Source organism: Xiphophorus hellerii, chromosome 19, assembly GCF_003331165.1.
Source record: "Xiphophorus hellerii strain 12219 chromosome 19, Xiphophorus_hellerii-4.1, whole genome shotgun sequence".
Taxonomy (NCBI): Eukaryota; Metazoa; Chordata; class Actinopteri; order Cyprinodontiformes; family Poeciliidae; genus Xiphophorus; species Xiphophorus hellerii.
In genome coordinates this window covers 12,813,023-12,833,539 of record NC_045690.1, presented here as the reverse complement: position 1 = coordinate 12,833,539, position 20,517 = coordinate 12,813,023, and the positions used below count along the sequence as shown (strand labels likewise).

Here is a 20,517-nt window from a genome sequence, read left to right as displayed (position 1 = left end):
ACCTAAACTGCATAGTTGGAAGTGTCATCTCAGCAAATGGCTCATTAGAGGTCTTGACTCACTGACTGTGGTCTATGGTGCTTTGCTGTGCTGTTCCTCCTGGGAGGGTGAGTGTGTAACAGAACGGATTGGAAAGTGACAGCAACTATAATCATCTCAAAAGGTGTTTGGACAAACATTCACACTTGGGAATACCTCAGAGTCTTTTTTTAACATTGTTTTGTTCTTCTTGTTAACATTTCATACAGGATTTGACCACCTACAGGGACCTTTATTTGATACAATATGACAATAATTATGTTAATCAAACCCCTTTTGCATCTTACGAGGGAATAAAATCAAGAAGTTGTTTAATTATTTCTACTATCCCAAACAGCTGATTTTTCCATTTTCCCACTGCATAAAAATGAGGCAAAAATAATACTTCCGTTGACAGAAAGTCGACACCACATATTACTCTAGAAAACATTGATAAACAAAGGAGTTTGTGGTTTATACAAACACTGCAAGGAGACTAAATTCTGTGTATCCAAAACGAGCACAAATCATCGCCCTTCCACCACAATGCTTAACAATTTGAATAAAAAATGTTGTGCTGATCTACTCTGTTGGTGGCATTTATGTTTTGCCAACATGTACAGCTTGCATAAATGATGTTGAATCTTAGTGATCTAAGATCTTAGTAATCTTAGATCACTAAGATTCAAATATCTTAGTAATCTAAGATATTTGAATATACTCTCTAGGTGGCTTTTTATCTGATGCTTTTAGTGACATTAGTTTCTGTTAACTTCAGCTGAAGCTATTTTGACAGCCGTTTCTTTTAACTCGGCTATTGGGGAAACATGTTTTTATTGTAAAACATAAATTAAGAGCAGCATAAGCAGAACCTTCAAAATCTTCATTAATTAGATTTTTTTTTGGTCTGAATGCAATTTAAGACCTGTCATATAGCAACAAAATATAACACCACCATGCAACTTTAACTTGAACTCTTTCTTCAACTAGAGACACAATCTCCAAAGGTTTCAAGTCGTTTATTATAAAAACCAAAGAGCTTCTGCATTATGCACAGTATAATAGCCATTCTTTTCAGTATGACTGCTTAGACTTAAAATCAATACTCTGGCTTGAACAAATTTAAATAAATAGAAATATTTTGAGCCAAACTGGCCCTGCCAAAATTTATATTCACAGAATACAGTCTGGAGAGCATATCAGGAGAAGCCAGTCAGCTCTTGCTTTGGGTGCGTGCAGGACATAAGATGGAACATTGCAACTATTTCCACAGTAAATACCAGTTTCAGCCTTTTTCTGGTTTGCATGATCCATAAGTGTTCTCCTCCCCGTTTGTGAAGTGACAGGGGTACTTATGCAAAGTAAAGATTACATTTCAACTTAGTCGATGCTGTCCTCCTGAATGAGAAGTTTACACAGACTGAGCGTTCTGCCAGAACCTCAGAGAGGAAACACAAGGGATTTGCTAACTGTTGTTATCATGAGAATCCAGCCGTGTCATGCCAAGGGAATGGAGACGGTGCCGTTTGCTCGACTCCGACTTCGAGTCTGGCCACTGGACTCTGTCAGTTCCTCTCCGTTTTCCTCGGACTTCTTGTCAGCAATGTTGGCGAGGAATCGAAGGGTGACTGAGTCCCACTCCTCTGGCAGCAGAAGGAGGAGAAACCCCAGGCAGATGATGCAGGTGGCAGCCAGCCGCACCACGCTGAAGATCACCTCATGTTTCAAAACATCTACAGCTAGACGTGAATGAAAGAGGGAGACAAGAAGTAGAGAGGGCATAAAAGACGGCATGGAGGGTGTCAGTGAAACAAAAACAAATTCAGATTAATTACATTAAGTAAGATAAACAGCAGGACTCTGTGGCTGTGGGGGATGAGTGTAATAAAAGCGGCTTATAATCAGCACAAGCGATCCACTTGATCCTCTCCGTCTTTGCGATCAGGAGCTCCGGGACAGGTTGCCGTAACCCACTGACCTTCATCCAGCACATTGTGGTTAAAGAAAAGAAGTGGACTGCAGGCATTTAGTGTCGCCTTGGCAACCTGATCCTCCCTCAGCGAGATGATAGTTGCAGGGTCTGTTGTGGCGCACCAATGATTGGATTTCCAGGATGGGAGAGGCAGACTTGCTGTGTAATCTGTTTGCACTTGTGGCCCTAAGTGCTGATCTCACAGTACAAAGACCCCAGTGTGTGTGGACGTTCAGTCCTCTTTAACGACTGTGTTCACTTACAGTGAAACGAAGGGGATCTAATCAGAACATCGGGGGTAATGTTGGAGAAAATTAAAGATTTACATACCTGCATTTCCAGGCACACTGAGCAGTGTCCCTATGGAGATGAGGATGGGGTAAGTCAGCACCACGCCGACATGGACCAGAATATTAAAGACTGGAAAACACATGGACAAAGTTAAGCAGAACTAAATTTGGTGGGAAAATTTGTTTTCTGCAGTGAAGCCTATACACACTGTTAAAACATCAAAACTATTGTCGGATTTAAACTGGGGATGCTGGTGTGTAACTACTAGGTTTCTAATTTTTGTTGCTAATACAGACTTCAGGTACCGCTTACAGCGCCTTGAAAAAGTATTTAAATCGCTTAATCTTTTCTTGACAGACTTCAAGTATTTTGTTTGGACTTATGTGATTAATCAACACAAAGTAGCTCATAACTTGCAGTGGAAGAAAAGTCCTTCGAAATGAATAAATTAAATTCTGAAAATAGTATCGTGGATTTATTCTGACAATCCTTGATAAAAATCAATTGAAGTCCATTGCATTCAGAAGAAAATTTATAACATAATGTCCCAATAAAATACAATAAATTTGTTTGTAAATCTGTTTTCGCACTCTTTAGCAAGAGAAATATAGGCTTTCTCACCCAGCCACAGTCCTGCCAGTCCAAACAGGTAACCCCAGGGTAGTGAAGACAAGGAGCCCAGGTGCTCCACCCTGGTGAAGTAGAGGATGAGGGGAACACAGGAGATGAAAATAAGGTTGAAGAAGCCCATTGTTGAAATAAAATGAGCAACCTCTCCAAGGTTAGCGCTGCCAAGGAACATCTTAAACAGAACCTGGAAGGTGAGGAAATAATAAGACACTCAAAACAGACTTAGAAGTAACTACTGTTTTGGTAAAATTGTTATACAGCCATCAATCTGACCTTATAGAGAGCTGAAGTTGAGGCAGAACCCACAGCCAGGGCCACACCCACAAATGAATCACCATGAAAACCATCTGCATAAGCCATCATGACTATACCTGTGATGGCCATTATGGCAGCAACAATCTGTCCATAGAGAATAACAACCATCAGAGCCAAACACACACAGTTGTATAAACTGTCTATATTTCATACAGACCCGAACACCCATGAACCGGTCCTTGAGAACGATCCATGAGAGGAGAAAGACAAAGGCTTTGTGGCAGCAGTAGAGGGCCGAGACGTCAGTGGCAGTCAGTTTCCTCAATGCTAAGAGGTACAGGTAGTTGGTCAGTGTCCATAGGATGGAGAAGGGTGCTGTCCTCTTCACAAACAGCTTGAGAGTCATTCCATCCTCCCCAAAGAGTTTACTGCACTCCCTGAAGGTGAGAAATGTTGCATTGGAGTAAAGTTTAATCAGCTTGTTTAGCCATTTCTCCTCAAGAATATCCTGATGGTTTGAATAGCACCTGTTCTGCTCCAGTGGAGATTCAGTGATTTGTAAATTTCATAATCATGGTGTGTTCAGTTACTTGGAAAACACACATTTCAAGAATTTTGTGATTGTCCAATGCCAAGCTTCACAACAGGACTATAGCCCTAAACGAAGACCACCGAAAGCCTGACTTGGTTAGCTCAATTCATTAACCCCAATGTCCTTAAGATAAAATCTAAACATCAACAGGCTTATTTCTGCCTTTCAGTCACAATTCCACATTGTTAAGATGGGACGTAACACTGTCCTTCTTCTCTCCACTGTCTACATCAGTGGCCTCAAACTCCAGTCCTCAAGGGCAGGTGTCCTGCAACTTTTAGATGTCTCTCTGATTCAGCACTGCTGGCTCCAATACTAGCTTATTAGCAGATTTCTGTAGAGCTTGACATTTAGTTCAAGTGCGGGACAAGGGACACATCTAAAAGTTGCAGGACTCTGACCCTTGAGGAATGCAGCTTGAGACCATTGATCTATACCCACTGTTCATGCAGGATTGTGGGGGGCTGGTGCATATCTTCAGCAGTCATTGGATGAGAGGTGGGGTATACCCTGAACTATGGCAACACAGAGACACACAGGAAAGGCAACCATAAATACACACACACACGCCTGCACACCCCCCCACACACACACTTAAACCTCAGAAAAATTTAGAGTAATCAATTAACTTTACAGTCATATTTTGGAATATACAGTGAACTCACACATCTACAGGAAGAACAGTACAGGATTCAAACCCAGGACCTTTTCCCTGGTAGGCAACATTGCTGCCAACTGAACTACAGTGCAGAATAAGGAATTTTTAGGAGATTTACCTAAATTTCTGAATGGGAGTCTGCTTCTCGCCTGTGGTAAAAACATGTCCAGAGTAGTATATGGGGAAGAAGAGGATGTTCCAGTTGCTGCTGAACCAGGAGATGAAGAAGGGACAGGAAAATGACTGGAAGGTCAGCTTCACCACCTGAGTGGTACCCACCCAGGAGGAGGACACGCACAGCACCATCAGAAGACCACCCAGCACCTTCAGAGCTGTGTTGGCACATGTCTGGTAGGACCGACTCTCTATGCTGATGTCGCTGGCTGGGGTCTCTGGTCGAGACTCTGAACCATCCTCTCCTGGGGAGACAATAGGAAAGAAGAAAGCAGTCTTATAATGACTGCATCATATTCATCATATTCTGACTACAGTATGGCTTGCGTCCCATCACACAAGCATTATTGACCGGTTGCCTTCATTGATCATTACCTCAGTCTGCATTTTTTGCTGGAGAGGCACTAATGCCTGATGAAAGGAATAGTTTAAAATGGATTGGGTTTGCATGGTGGCTGTACATGTCATAAATATAGCTTTGTCACCTCATGATGCAGCATGTACTGCCTTGCCCCTGTGGTCAACTGTGTACAGTCACCTGATGCCCATTAAGCAGGTGTAAATCTAACCACATGACATTCCACAAGAAAGTCATGCCAACCTTGGTACTCAAGCTGGTGCAGACCAGCTGTATTTTTATTTATAGACAGAGGAGATGACTGATGTAGCAATGGGCAGATAATACTTTAATCTTCCATCAGTGATACAGATCTGGCTTTGTGCCCTAATGGACCGCACAAAGAAATGGCTCCTGGACCTTAACTGTGCTGTAACACTTGAAGTGCTGTATCTGTGTGTGCATTTACGGAGAACTCTTAGATCTTTTGTCTTTCGTTTCTTGTTTTTTTTATCTCTCAACGGTGTGATCAATTTACACCAAGGCAAGAATAAAAGATGGCATGTGCTGGGTGCTGTTTGCTTTTTGCAAGCTCAGCGCATGAAGCTCTGCTGTGTCCACCATGAGTAAAGATGCCACAGCCACTTCTGATTCCTCATTATTGCATCAGATAAAGTTTTGTTTGTTATCTATAATGAGACAAAGCAGCGATTCAAGTAACTGAACTTCAAATAGTCTCAATGGTGTATATCATCAAAGTGCTTTGTGCCGAAGCTCTACAATCCAAATGAACTCTTATTACAAGTTAGCAATGTTTGACAGGAGTTCTTCTAATAGTTGTGAAAAGTATTAAATGTAGTTTTACTGTTTAAAAAAGACAAAAAATGGCATCTTTTTGAAGTCCTCATTTCGCTTGTTAATTTAACAAATTCATTACAAGATAAAAAATGTTTTCACATTGTTTAATTTATTTTGCTTGTACTTGATATGATGATACAACACAAAGTGCAGCTGCAATTCTTTTGGTGTATTTCACTTCCAGCTGTACAGATCAAAGAAATATATTTGCTACATTTCTCTCCTAGATTAGATGGAGATAGTCTATGAACACAATTTTTTAAGTCTTGACCTGGATTCTGAAATGGATTAAGGTCATTACATTTCAGATCTGGTTTTATAGACATGTTTTGTTCCAGAATTGTAATCTGTTTAGTTCCATCCATCTTCCCATCAACTCTGACCAGCTTTCCTGTCCTTGCTTGAAAACAGCATCCCCACAGCACGACACGACTGTCACTATGCTTGATTTGTTCAGGGTGATGTGCAGTTATAGTTATCCTCCACACATGATGTTTTGCACCTACGTGGTTTGGAATAAACTACAAACCAGATGTGTTATGGCTTTCTGTCAACAATGATAGATAAGTTGAGATTTTATTGATCCCTTCAGGAAAATTTTACAAAATAGTTGCATCAGTTTAGCAACGTAAATTGCAGTGAACTTTGGTAGTTTGTGTCCATCACACAGCATTAGATCACTTTCCAGATTTGTGGAGTTACAACTAATAGCTGTCTTGTCTGGAGAGCCAGAGATCCACCTGATCTGTGAATCTCTGGATCTCCAGAGTCCCTAAGAGCCTCTTGGGTGCTACTCTGATTATTCTTTCCTTGAACAGTCAGTTTAGGTGGATATCTTGATATGATTGCAGTCAGATGACTTCCATGCTCAGATGATGAATCAAACATAGCTCTGTGAGATGTTTGAAGCACACAAACTCTGGGGTCTTCAAAGAACAGCTTCTCAGTGGCAATTACACACAGGTAGATTCTTCTACTGGATTTTATTTAGGGGCATCAGCAAAAACATATTTTGTAGATTTTTTGGGGGGGAAAGCGATGTCTTATGAATTCTAAATTTAAATGAAACACAACCAAAAACATCAATTTCTTTCATTAATATTCAAATTGTTTAACTTTAAAGTTGTTCTTTGTCTGGGATGGATCGACACTGAACGGTGAAAGTTAAAAAAAAATCTCCACCAACATGGTTTATTTTAGCAAGTTCATCCTGGGATTTGGTCTAATTACATTCTGTCACTGCAAAAGTTCTTAATCAACCCAATGAGCCTGCTGTGTGCTAGATAGAAAAACTGAGAACTAAAATTCCTGCAGGATCAAGGGAATATTTTTATTTTTATTCTTTTGGTTATTTTTCAATCCACTATCCACCAGATTTTCCTTTCTTTTGTGAAAGCCAACACAGAAAGCACCATCATAACTCTATAGGCACGCATCAGAAAATGAACTAAACCAGGTTCTTGATCAGTTTAGAATGGGAACAAGGACAAGCCTTTAAGTACCCTGTAAATTTAAACTAAATTACATAAAACTGGGATAATTTAGAGTTAGTTTCTAAGGCAAGACCATGACAATTTGTATCAACATTTTATCCCACAGAACATTGTAGCAGAGGATCTTTCACTTCCAGCTCCTACTTGGACAGCTTATCAAATCTGTGTGACGCAGTGTACTGCTAGAAACTTGTATTTCAATCCATCCTGCGTTTTATCCCCACCACTAACGCTGCATGCCAGCAGCACTGATTGATGGAGCCCCGCTGAATCCAATAAGAAGCTCCCAGTAATGCAGTGTTAGTGAGCCTAACTCTGGGCCGTACACACCAAGTCTTTATCCTAATTAGGCTGGAAGCTGTGCCATGGATCTGATGAAATGGGTGAAAAGTTGATTGGATGTAACATTATGTAATCTCCGATATAAAAGGTGAGGGTGGAGGGTGTCTGTGTGACAGTCTTAAAATAAATAGGAACGTTTTTTTAATTGGATGCAAGAAGGATAGTTGAGCAGGATAAACATGTAAAAATGGGTGACGTTTAGGTCTTAATATGCTGCAAAAAATACCCTCTTAAATACATAGCATCATATTTTCTAGGTCAATTCCCTTTGATTTTAAAGCCTGTGACATAAAGATAGCCTCTAAAGTTTTTAGCTTTCCAGATTTATACAGTTCATCTATTTATTTTTTTAAACATAAACATAATTTTGTAGTACCAAATAGCCTTTCTGAGCTAGTAACCCACTTCATGCCAAGTCTAAATAGTAGTCAAGGCCTCAGTTTACCTTCAGAGTTGGGGCAGGTCAGGACCTGCGTGCTGTATGAGCTTAGAGGAGCCACTCGGGCCGAGTGCTTCTTCATTCTCCACTGGGGGCACCACACACTGTCCTCCAGTGGAAGGTGTGTGTGGGTGTGTGAATGCGGGTGCACAAGCCAAAACACTCAGCAGCTCCCTCTGCTACCTTGGTGCATTCTCAGAATGCTGACTGCTTCGTCTCCACACACTTCAAAGCCCCCTTCCCGTTAGCAGACCACTCTTCGTCTTCGGTCCAGACTTTCTGGAAGTCTCCAGTCCAGCGTTCTCAACGTCCCTGATGCTGTCCTTCTCTCCGGTTAGCTACACAGCTCAGTGGGAGTGAAGTGGAGACTCTACAGTTGCACTGGTACGCAAAGCTCCAGCATTGCTACTGTCTCCAAGGGAGAATGCACTTCAAGTCTGTGTGGCAAGGCACAATCACTCACCTCATCTCTTTCTGTCCTCCCCCTCTTTCCTATCTGTCTCTCTGTCTCGCGTTTCCCCTCCTCTTGTTTTTGCTTCAACAAATCAGCAGCTTTGTTTGGAAGGTAACCAAGCAGCCCTGGCTGATTATGCTGCGTTAGCTGTGGCCCCATCCTTTCCTCCTCTCCATCCTCCTCCGTCCCCCCACCTCTCCACCTGACCAGGCTACCCTGGCTTCTTCTACACTTTTGTCCTCTTTCTCCCCCCTTTACTTAGCTCATCTCCTGCTCTTGACTGCTCCTTAAGAGTCAGATTTATTTGTAGAGCTTCTTCTTGTTGCCTCCACCACACTAATCAAATGAGCCACGAGGTAAAAATAGACGTATCTTTGTTCATGTGAATACATGGCATTTCAATACTGGATTTTATTACAAAAACAGGACATTTTAACACTCTTCATGCTGAGAAGCCGAATAACACTTCACTTTAAATGTTCTGTGTATCTACACATTTATTGTCCCAAACATATTTATTAGCGTCCTGGGTATGCTACATTATACAAATAAACTATTGCTGGAGCAAAAATTAAATAGTGATTAAAAAGCTTTTTTTTTCCCCATGAAAAGACATGTATTTAAAGTAAAATGTTTAAATTCATCTACGATGGGCTGGTGCTCTGTGCAGGGCCCTCCCGACTGCACTAGGGATAAGCGTGTAGGACAATGGATGGATGGATGATTTTTATTAAAATTTTCACAGTAATTAAATTATATACATATTCATCTAAAAATCTTTTGACCAGGAGTGCCTATACAAGTGTTGCACACTTGAAACAATAGAGACGTCGAGACGTGCAGTGGTTGTAAATTTTTTACTTTCCGTCTTTTTCTGAAAATACAAACATTCATAAGTCCGACGTGCGTCACACTGATGGCTGCTATGTTCTACTGAGCTTACATTCTCCTTATAGCTGATGAAAGATTAAGATTAGAATATTACACCTGACCAATAAAATTTATATTTTTAATTCTGAATAAAATGCTTAATAACTGCTTAACAGTTTTTATTTTCAAAATATACTTTTCATCTAATAAACATTGCTCATCTGGATACACATTCTAATTTATTGATTATGACTGTACAGAGGTAGCCACTTGGATTTTATTGTTGTTTTTAAAGATTTTTTGGGCTCTAGTGGTCTTTATTGAGCAGTAAATGGACAGGAAAGAGGGAGCAGAGAGAAAGTAAAGACATGAAGCAAATGGACCAGACCGGGAATCTAACCCAGGACAACCTCATCAAGGACTACGGTCTCAGGTGTGCATGCTCTACCAACTGAGGCACACATGCCCCCGATTTCATTCTTGTAAAAACTTTTAATAGGTGTTTCTTTATACCCATTTGCAGTAAATGTTTCCAGTTAACTGAGAATACCTACATTAAATATTTACTTTGTGATGCTGCTACTATTGTAAAGATATCCAATATCTTTATTCCATCACTTTTACACAAGGGAAACCCTCCTATCAGAAGCAATATGGTTTTAAGAGTCATCTGCAGGATTGTAAACACAAGTTTCCATTTCAAGGAAAGCCATCTGGTCATTCAATCTTTACCTGTGGTTTTTCTGCCTGAAGATTTAATGGACCAGAGTATTTGTTCTGCCTCGATTTCAATAACATGCCAATGCTAAGTGTGTGCAGTCAGATGTACAGGGCTGTGAAGGAAGTAAACAAAGTTTTATGTAACATGCCATCAAACTTGGGAAACTGGTGTTTTGATCCAAAATATTTCATAAAATCAAAGTCAGGACACACAAAATAAGTAGTGGTTTGCAGTAGGTTTGTTTTATCACACTGAGCTTGTTCTCGACCCACCTTCTATCTTTTCTTAGACTCCTCATCAGTTAAAGCTTTGCTAAAACTACAAAGAGCATCACAGATCAGAGCGACCCTTTCTGCTGTTCGGTTGTGTGTTACAATTGGCCAAAAGTGGGTCACATCACAAAAACATGATCATTTCTGTGTTTACATGCAGAGAAAAAAATATTTTACTAGCATAATTTTTTATACTGTATTCATGCCAATGGATTTTTCCACATCTTGCTGTTAGAACTGCAAACTTTAATGTACTAAATGATGAGTTTTGTGATAGATCAATGTTGCACAATGGGGAAGTGGAAGGAAACGTATACAAGATTCCCAAATGTTTCTTAGAAATAAAAATCTATAAAAGAATGGCATACATTTATATTCAAATCTTCTGAGTCATTGCTTTTAACATTAGCTGCAATTACAGTTGCTGCTCTTTGGGGTACGTCTTTTATAGCTTTAAGTATTTCCACAACCTCTTGGCTGGATTTAGGTCTGAGCTTTGACTAGGCCATTCTAACATATGATTATGCTTTGAGCTAAATCATTTCACTGTATCTCTGACTGTAGGTTTGGTTCAGCAGGAAGGAAAACTTTGACTCTTCATATTAAAAAGGGATGAAGCTACACTGGTTTTAGTACACATTCTTCAAATTTTAAATAAAACAATAAAATAAATAAACCATCTATAACTCCCTTTCACTCCAGAATCATGCACTCATTTGTGCTTCTCTCAATGAAATCCTCTAAATGTTGTGGCTATTCTGTGACAAAATGTAAAAGTGTTTAAGTAGTTGCAATTTACTATATGTAAATTCTGTTCCCGTAGTCACTCGATAAAGAAAATCAATGAAATGTAACTGTTGTAAAAACAGATTAGAGGATATACTGGAGGAATCGATTCATCTGGGAGGGTAAAACTTAAAAATAGCTCTGTTGATGAATGGAGCCAACAACCAGACAGCCAGTCAGCAGAGCCAGAGACGCTAATCACTATCGGATTAAGAGAAATACCTGTCGACAGTAGAGGAGGCCACGGTTTAATTTCAAACTGTACATTGGTGATCCTGAATTTGGAGATGATTGTTTATTTCTCTATATTTTACCTTTCTATTCTGTTCTGTCAACAACCTTTAGATTACATCACAGACTCCGCTCCATCTCACATCTTGTGTTTTCAATAGCTTTAAAATCTACAGTTGTGGCAACAAAATAGCGCCACAGCTAATCAGAGGTTTGCATACACTCATCAGCATGAATTAAATATTAATTCTGGTATGATTATCCAATGTAAAACTTCAATGAATTTTAAAACAGGAATTTGCTAAACAATTTTAATTTGTTGTGCATTTTCTCTCTTTCAAAAAGGCTCAATCTACATGTGAACTTACAATAATATTTGGTTAAATAGTGCAAACAAATTCCAAACTTCTGTAGCTAAACAGGCTTATGGAATATGGTGATGGTCCCATCTCAACCATCAAGCTGCTGATTCAACTTAGAACTGAATAATTTCAAGATAGTGTTGTATAGTATAGTACTGACTTTGTGGATTAGAGAAAATCCCCTTAAATTTTAAACTTTTGCAGCCAATTGTTGCTTCCTTTTGGGGATCATTTTTAAATCACCTAAGTTTTTTGTACTATCGTTTCACCCTGGGAAAAAAAAGTTCCATTTCATCTTTAAATTAGCATGACAAAGTACACTTCTGGCTAGCACTACATGTACAAATATCTGTCAAATAGTTTTTGAAATAAAGCAATCTGTAATCTAAAATTCTAAATAATCATTTGGAGTCTGAGTGTAAATTAAAGCTGGTCTGCATGCATTACAAACCCCAACACAATATAGTACAGCATCCTCGCTTTTTACCTCCATAGCAACTGCGTTGCTCCTGTACACACTGACGCACTCAGCCCATTCAGACTCTTTTGTCATTTAGATGAACCAAATGCTCCTCAGTTTATAGTAAAAAGCTCTTTGTCGTTTGTGCCTCTCCGTTACACTCACCAGGTTCTGCCGAGGATCAGGACCCAAGAACAGGGACAGACGAAGCTCATTTTAGCTGAAATCGGAACTGAAAACCTCTGAACATTTTTCTGTAAGGCGGTCAGGTGTGTTTCCTGTCCTCTCTGTGGCATCAACTTAACGTAAGAGGAGTGGAGGATGAGGACACCTAGTGTTGAATATGATCGCTTACAAAAAGTACCAGAGCTGTCTTTTAGTGAAATGAGACGATTCGCTCAGAGAACAATCGCTACTCTGTGCTGAGATGTTACAAATTATTACATTTAATTAAAAACAAGAGTAATAGTTGCACTGATTTGTGTATGTCACAACACATAATTAAAAAGATGAAAGCTACTTTCCCCAATACCAATTAAATTGACAGAGACCATGTTATAAAAACTACAAAAAAGTACCAAAGATAAATCCAAGGCAACAGAGGGATTGTATTTTCAAAGTTTTTTTAATGCAATGAAACTTTATCAACTCATCCGCATATTGTGTACAATTTTGTTTTATGATTTTATAATTTTAGACTTTTATGAATTACGCAGGCTAATTTTCTTACTTTCTTGTATTTATTTTACTTGGCGTTAAAATGAAATCCCAAGGTGCTTTATAATCTAAAGGATGTACACACTTATGCACCCAGTTTAATACAGCTTTCGTACTTTGTTATGATTATACTTAGAAATTAGTTCAGTTGTTCTCTGGATATTATTTTTTAACTTCTGGGAAAATCCAGTGGCCCTATATTGTGTAGGAGAAAGCAGCCAGAAAAAAATGTAGTGATAGTGGATTTGTTTATTTGAGCTATTAAAGTTATCCACCACAAGAGGTCAGTGTTTACACTTCATACATGACTACTGCCCTGGAACAACTTTTAGTGCAATTATAATGCTGTTAGAGCCATTGCTTTCAGGATTAAGTTTTTCTTTGTTCTTTATTCAATTATAGCAAGTGTCTTAAAGGACAAACTTGCAGAGATCAGCTAAAATACTATAATCTATAATCTCACCTACAGTGGTGTGACTTCTGGACAGGTCAGTTGCTCTGTAGCGGCTGCAGTAATAAATTGCATCCATTACTTGCAAGGCGTGTTGCTCGAATACAAGTATGCCCAGAGCTTAAGACTAACAGCACCCTAGAAGCCATTCAGGCAAAGCTTATATCCCATTCGTTGGGCTGGTTATAAATAGCACAAAGTGAGCAGGCCTGAAGGGCCGTTCAAAATAAGTCTGTATGCACAAAGAATGTTTCAGAACAAAAAGCAAGGTTCAACTGTTGGGAGGTGGTCTAAAAATGATTTCAAGTTAACAAAAGAATAATAACGTTCAGTTTTTATTCTTTCTTTGATTCTAGACATTTCCTAAACAAAAACTGTCTCTGAAGAATGATGCATAATGACAACTGCCTGTCTTGCCTTTTTGTTACTATGCAATTTCTTTTTAGGATGTGCAGCCTCCCTGCTGCGATCCAAACAGGGAACAATGCTAAAACTTTTGCAAGTGTCATTTTCCGGCTCTGTATTCACACAGCAGGGTGTGTGCTCACAATAGACATATTTTCAAAATGAGCTTCTTTGTTGAGGCCGTGCTGCAAATTACACTGACAGGAGCCTTAAGGAGCTATTTTCTTTTAAATATGTTTTGGTAAAGAGGTTTCTGTTACTGTCTCTGTAGGGGTTAGGTTTACATATAGAGTTAAAATGTTTTTTTTTAATTAATTTCTTCAAATTCAAGATATTAGTTCAACTGTTCAAAGAATGACGTGCAAGTATAAGCAGCGTGGAATACCCAACCATCATACTGTTCAAGAAAAACATGGGTTATGTGTCCCATCACACTGAAAGCAACATAAAAAGTCAGATCACTGCAAATGCACTCAGGGACAAAAACTTTCATTTTTGGAAATGTGCTTTAGTCTCATTAAACCAAAGTTACAGGTTTTGACTGGAATGACATTACCTACATTTAAAGGAAATGTAACTTTCCTCTTCATTCTTCCCAACTGTGAAGTATGTGGGTGGGAAAATAATGTTGTTTTCCAGAATGAGTGATGCAGTTACAGTGCATTCACAATAGGAAAGTTCTTTGTTCCACTTGTTTGGTCACAACCAAAATAATTTATTTCGCTTGGTGCAGTTTGCTTTCATATTGTATCTTTTGCAAGTGAACTATCCATTGTAAATTCTCTGTGCACGCAACCCTATAACATGCTGGAAGCGGGATGAGTGTATTCACACCTGTGCCAAAGATCCGGACCAACTTGGAAACAAACTCTGGTCCATTTAAAGCAGACGTGAATTAGCAAAATAGAGGTCTTACAAAAGGACTTGGATCCTAATCATGCTGCCAAATTAGTTACTTATGCTTATGAACAAACAAAGTCAATGTGTTGGAGTGGGCATCACAATTATCTTAGTAACATCAGTTTTGCTGGAAGGAATGGGCCCAAATTACAGCACACTATTGTGAGAACCTTTTGGAAAGATATCCAAAGCATTTCACCAAATAAGGAAATTCTGTCAAATACACAGGAAATTAACCTACAAATTTGAATATACAGTACAGACCAAAAGTTTGGACACACCTTCTAATTAAAATGGGTTTTCTTTATTTTCATGACTATTTATAAGGCAATAAATCCCACTTATTAACCTGACAGGGCACACCTATGAAGTGAAAACCATTTCAGGTGACTACCTCTTGAAGCTCATCAAGAAAATGCAGAGTGTGTGCAAAGCAGTAATCACAGCAAAAGGTTGCTACTTTGAAGAAACTAGAATATAAGGGGTATTTTCAGTTGTTTTACACTTTTTTGTTTAGTGCATATTTCCACATGTGTTATTCATAGTTTGATGCCTTCAGTGTGAATCTACAATGTCAATAGTCATGAAAATAAAGGAAACTCATTGAATTAAAAGGTGTGTCCAAACTTTTGGTCTGTACGGTACATATATATATATTTAATAAATCTCCTTTTATTCTGGAATGAAGCAAATATACATAATTTTGACAATCCTAAGTGATGTAAAACATGAAAACTTTAATCTGATTTAAGGTCACAGATCGAGAATACGTGGTCTCAACTGTGCATGCAAGTTAAAACATTGTACCCATCAGTGTTGTATAAAGTACTGAAATCTCAGAGTCAAGTAAAAGTACAAGTACCTCTCCAAAATATGACTTTGGTAAAAGTCGAAGTCACTGACTGAAATGTTACTTGAGTTAAAGTCTTAAAGTATTTGAAACTTCTTGTACTTAAGTATGGAAATTACTGTAAAAATGGATGTACTCAAGTAATGTAATGAAAAGTACAAGTAAAAAGTAAAACAAAGCAAATGCAGTTTGAATGACATTTTTTATATTTTGGTAAACTTGTCAAATATACTTAAAATAATGTACCCAACCAAGTGCAGGCAAAATTAAACCTGCTAATAGATATACCTGCAGGCATCATTTAGTTAAGAAAATTAGGTGCTTTACCTATAGCACAAGGTTAACTTAACCTGCTTTACAACTGAACCAGCTTCTTAGTATACCCTCCAGGACAGAAAATACAAAGTTTTTGTAAGCCTTAAGTTTTCCCTTCAAGTAAGGTCAGTGCTGAAAATGAGAAAAATAAATAGTACAGAAAATGTGGCCAACATGAAGAAAAAGAGCTGTTACGATTACTCTACTTCACAAATCAGTGAATCAGTCAATCCTACAGTCAGTAGGTGGTGCACACAACTGGTCATTATGCAAAAGAAAAAAAGAATTGGGAGGGAAATGCAGCTTATTGGCATCTGTAAACCTGGTTTTGAACTTGCATGCCTTTCCTATATTCGTTAAATTTAGTCTAAATTGCTATCGCTATGGCTTCTGTCCCCCTTGCACAGAGGAGTATAGGTAGCCTGCTACAGTCACCATTAGGCCTAAGCTAAATACACCACGTGTGGAACTGAAACAATGCCAAACAAAGTTCATTTATGGTCAACGTTTCACAATACAGTAGTGCCTAGTGACCAAGCTATAGTTACTGAAACAGGAGGATTATAACCATTTCATAAGAAGTTACCTCGATGTGTTTCTTCAAGTTGGACGGGGAGTTTTTGTAAGATAGAATTTCCATGTGACTGCTACTGATTGCGAGACTTGCTTTGTGTTTAATGGGAGAAGCGAAACAGGTGTATCCTAATTAAAAGTAAAGAAATCAAGAAATGGCAAAAAATGTGGAATGAAGATAAGAAAGGAAGAAGATTATATGAAGTACAAAAGTCAGTTTGAATTCGAAGCATTAATGAACGAAACAGAAGAGAAGAAATAATAATTAGTAGATTAAGAGTAGGTCATACCTACTTAAATGACATGCTTTATAAAATAGGGAGGAAAAATAATGATAAATGTGAGAGATGTGGAGAGAAAGAAAATGTAGAACACATATTGATGAACTGTAAGTCAAATGAACTCGAAAGGGAAGAATTAAAGAGAATAGTTAGAAATATGGGGCATGAATGGAATCTTAAAGGTATATTAGGAAATGAAGGAAACATAACAGATATTCACAAATTAAGGAAAGCATTGTTTATTTATCTTAAGAATACAAAATTAAAAAGTAGAATTTAATAGATATGAAGTAATGCTTCTACACACTCATGTACAGTAGGTGGCGGTATGCACCTTAAAGTTGCTTGTGATCCGCCATAATAGAAAAGAAGAAGAAGAAGAAGTATCCTATTGGTGATGAACAAGCCCAGGCAAGCAGGCTACGGACTTTCTTCGGTAGCCTACTTGCTACTTGCTAATCAGTAGGTGGGGTCAAAACACTTGCGTTTCTCTCTCTCGCTTTTTTGTAACGAGTAACTAAACCACACATTGAAAATGTATCGGAGTAAAAGTACGCAATTAAGTTCGGAAATATAGTGAAGTAAAAGTGAAAGTCATCAAAAATTTTCATACTCCAGGAAAGTATGAAGTACTCCAAAATATACTTAAGTAAAGTAGTGAAGTATTTTTACTTCGTTACTATACAACACTGGTACCCATATTGTTAAGTTACTTTTTCTTACGATGGGTTACGTCTGGCCACAAACCCACATCTCTGTCTGTCCTTTAAAGCCGATCTCTGAATATGGTCCACAATCTCCCTCTGAGGCATCTTGTAATTCAACACAGATGGCAGGTGGCAATATCAGCAAACTGGCAGTAAGACCTTACTAAATATATCATTACCCCAGGATGAGCCTTCTGTTCTGTTTGGGTGCTCTTTTGTCTTACAGCCTCAGTGGGAAAATGACACTCACCAGGTTGAAAGGCATGTCACTCTGGAGTAAACAAACCAAGGTGCCTGAATGTGATTCTTCAAGGATGACTTTAAAAAAGTCACTGTCTTCAGGAATTATCCTGTCCATTAAAGAAATGGCAAATGATTGTCCCACTGCCCTCTGATCTTATATATTGCAGCTTCAATGACTTAGATAGTCTCTGGATGAAACTTATATTTATGCAGCTTGTAAAGGTTGATATTTTATCACATTTTCACCCTGGCAGTGAAAAGTTGAGCAGCCAAGGCCTTTCCTCTGCCTACATCTCCTAGAATGCTGTAAATGCTATTGATTTATAGCCCAGGCTCACCTGAAAGGCTTGCTGCTGTCATTACAGCCAATTGTGGTTCCACAAAGTACTGACTCCAGATTTTTAGTTGTAAAAAATGTTAAAAACTGTGTCTCATTGTTTTTCTGGTGCACAGTCATACACTGTTTAACCTATTACATAAAATCTAAATTACTTTTTGTTTAAGTTTGTGTTTATAATGCAGTGGTGTCCAAACCTTTAGACCTGGAAAAAATTGTGAAGTTTAAAGCTCTCTTGGACCACAATTTTTTCATTTTTACCTATTCAACAGTAAACTGAGCACACACAGTACAAGCAAAGTATTCAGCGATCACAATGTTGTTTACACCACACCTTTAAATAAAAATAAAAGAAAAAACATTTCTAATAAAAGACAAAAATATATGTGTTGTTTACTAATACATTTTATTGAAAAGACTCAATTTCACATTGTGTTTTTAGTTTATAAGCATCAGCTGTCTGTGCTAGAGGGCAAAATTTGTACCATTCTTGAACTGTGGTCAAGGTCAAGCAAATATGAGGACTTCTGCAAGCTGTTGTACATTTAGTAAAAAGGTCTTCCAGACAGTAGCGGAATACTAAAGTTTCCCTTTCAGTGTTCAGAATTTGTGTCACAAATGTTTCAAGTTCTCTTAATCTGGTTGCAATTTCGTCTTCTCATTAATCAGGTGTGGCATGATCAATCTAAAAGAGCAGAAACATTTCTATAATGAAATGTGGGATTGCATTCATGGTTAGTCTGCTGCAACTGACAGCAGTGATAAACATGAGGCAGTTAGTGGCAGACGGGCTTGTTTGGCTTCCCTCGGCTTCATTAAAAAAAATCAATTTACGTGCATTCAACTCATCTGAAGGAGTCTCAGCTGCATCCATTCTATGCTAAATGAGACTCAATTCCTGTTCCCTTTGGGATTTTGAACAGGTCTGTCAGTGTGATAAATAATGTCACTGAACGCAACATCTTAGCAACAGATTTCAATAGTTAAATCCTAAAACACAGACTATGTGAATTTTGAAGTCATGAATTTGTAGCACAGCTCTTATGTAATGGCTCGAGGGAGAAGTTGTGGTACGACAAGCTCAATTTAAATGAAGTGAAGGGTATCAGGCTGTGAATCTCAAGACATTTGAGTTACATTTCCAAGGATTTGCCATAGGAGAACATAATTTAGCTCCATGTTTTATTTAAAAATATTGAGAAATTCAGCCAGTTGTGCAGCAGATTTGCGAAGTTGTCTGGTCTGTTGCCTCGGGCCTTGTAAAGTTCTGCTCTGCACAAATAACCTCAATATCAGAAAATCTATATTTAGCACCCAACTCTTTTCACAAAGCATTACAGTAGTTTATCTTTTCTCTTATTCTCCCACAGGCAACAGTTTAGCGTAAGTGGAAGCAGGTTTCTTGTAGAACAAAGTGCACAATCAGCTCTCTTGTCCAATCCCTGCTATTGTCTCAGAGTCAGCAGAATGCCAAATATCGGCCTACAAGTCATACACATATTGACAACCTAAAGCAGAGCTGCTGAAACACTGCCATAGTTCATGCATTTTATTCATACAGCCCATGCAATTCACATGCATTGCTAAGGGAGCTGTAGTGTTGCAGAGATGTACGATTTTTGAAATATAACAATTCGTTATAGGCTGGAGTTTGAGTGTTATTTGCAGGTAATATCTGTTGCAAACTCAATTTGAAACAGTTAACTTTAGATTTAAGAAACAGTGTGTGTTGCTGTTCATTTGCATTCAATCTCAGAGATGGATTAGCCTTCACCTGACAGAGACAGCGACGCAATTCAGTTCCTTAATGGGGTCAATTTGAAGCCAATTAAGTGGGATTGTACAATCACACAGCGTATTTGCAATTTAAAAATATAATTTACAGATATTTTTCACATACTTAACATTCACATTGCGTTGCTTGTTTTCGGGGGGGTTTTTTTCGTATTTTGTTTCTATGCTTTAAAAAAATCATGCGCAACGTGTCACACCTTGCAAATAAATGCGCACACCTGTCACATCCCCTCATCATCCAATTCCACTTGCATCTTTTCACTCACTTCGGTGACTTGAGTAGCCCGGGTTGTAGCCATAGTATCCAGTGATCCTCAGGATCCTGTCCTCTATGTCGTGCACTCCGTTGGCGGTCACTTTCGGGCTGCTTTCCACTAAAACGGCGCGGCTGCCACCGGTCGGCGTCGCCTTGCCCGGCAGGTGCGTGCTCTTCAGGGGCTCCAGCTGGATGCAAGGCTGGTCCCCACTCTCCAAAACATCCTCGGTGCTTAACATCGCGAGTCCGAGCGGGAAAAGACGAGGGGCTGATCGGAGTAAAACCCGACCACCACGCAATAGGGAGAGAGACGCCCGGATCTGAATCAACAATTAGCAGCAGGAGGATGACATTCAGCGTTCACATTCCTTCAGTGATGCTCCCGGACGCAGAGCAAGGTTATCAAACTCCCGTGGCCTGGCAGCCACAAAACACTAGGGGGCGTGTCACTACTATCTCCTAATTTAAGATGG

At 38.8% G+C, this 20,517-nt stretch overlaps 1 protein-coding gene across 5 annotated transcripts; it reads right to left on the bottom strand.

Annotated features, from left to right (window-relative positions):
* Positions 1–333: 333 nt before the first annotated feature.
* Positions 334–20,460, bottom strand: slc35f4 (solute carrier family 35 member F4). 5 transcript variants are annotated; one of them, XM_032547735.1, is made up of 8 exons: positions 12,381–12,485; positions 4,741–4,835; positions 4,535–4,624; positions 3,384–3,603; positions 3,185–3,310; positions 2,903–3,095; positions 2,321–2,410; positions 334–1,757 (listed from the first exon to the last, which is right to left on the bottom strand). In XM_032547735.1, exons 4-8 carry the CDS (start codon positions 3,570–3,572, stop codon positions 1,516–1,518), a joined length of 840 nt encoding a protein of 279 aa, XP_032403626.1. In that variant the 5' UTR covers positions 3,573–3,603; positions 4,535–4,624; positions 4,741–4,835; positions 12,381–12,485; the 3' UTR covers positions 334–1,515. The 5 variants fall into 5 exon arrangements, with proteins under 5 accessions (XP_032403626.1, XP_032403623.1, XP_032403625.1 ...); XM_032547732.1 differs by lacking the exon at positions 12,381–12,485 and adding an exon at positions 20,055–20,460 and having other exon boundaries at positions 4,535–4,835; XM_032547734.1 differs by having other exon boundaries at positions 4,535–4,835.
* Between the last annotated feature and the right edge of the window lie 57 nt (positions 20,461–20,517).

What these genes read in the sequence shown, in the direction of transcription:
- slc35f4 (XM_032547732.1), bottom strand. Translation starts at nt 20,283, where the DNA reads ATGTTAAGCACCGAGGATGTTTTGGAGAGTGGGGACCAGCCTTGCATC. An exon ending in ACTCCCATTCAGAAATTTAG is followed by an intron (nt 3,604 to 4,534) that starts GTAAATCTCCTA and finishes TCTCACCTTCAG; the next exon opens with GGAGTGCAGTAAACTCTTTG. An exon ending in ACTGGCAGGACTGTGGCTGG is followed by an intron (nt 2,411 to 2,902) that starts GTGAGAAAGCCT and finishes TGTGTTTTCCAG; the next exon opens with TCTTTAATATTCTGGTCCAT.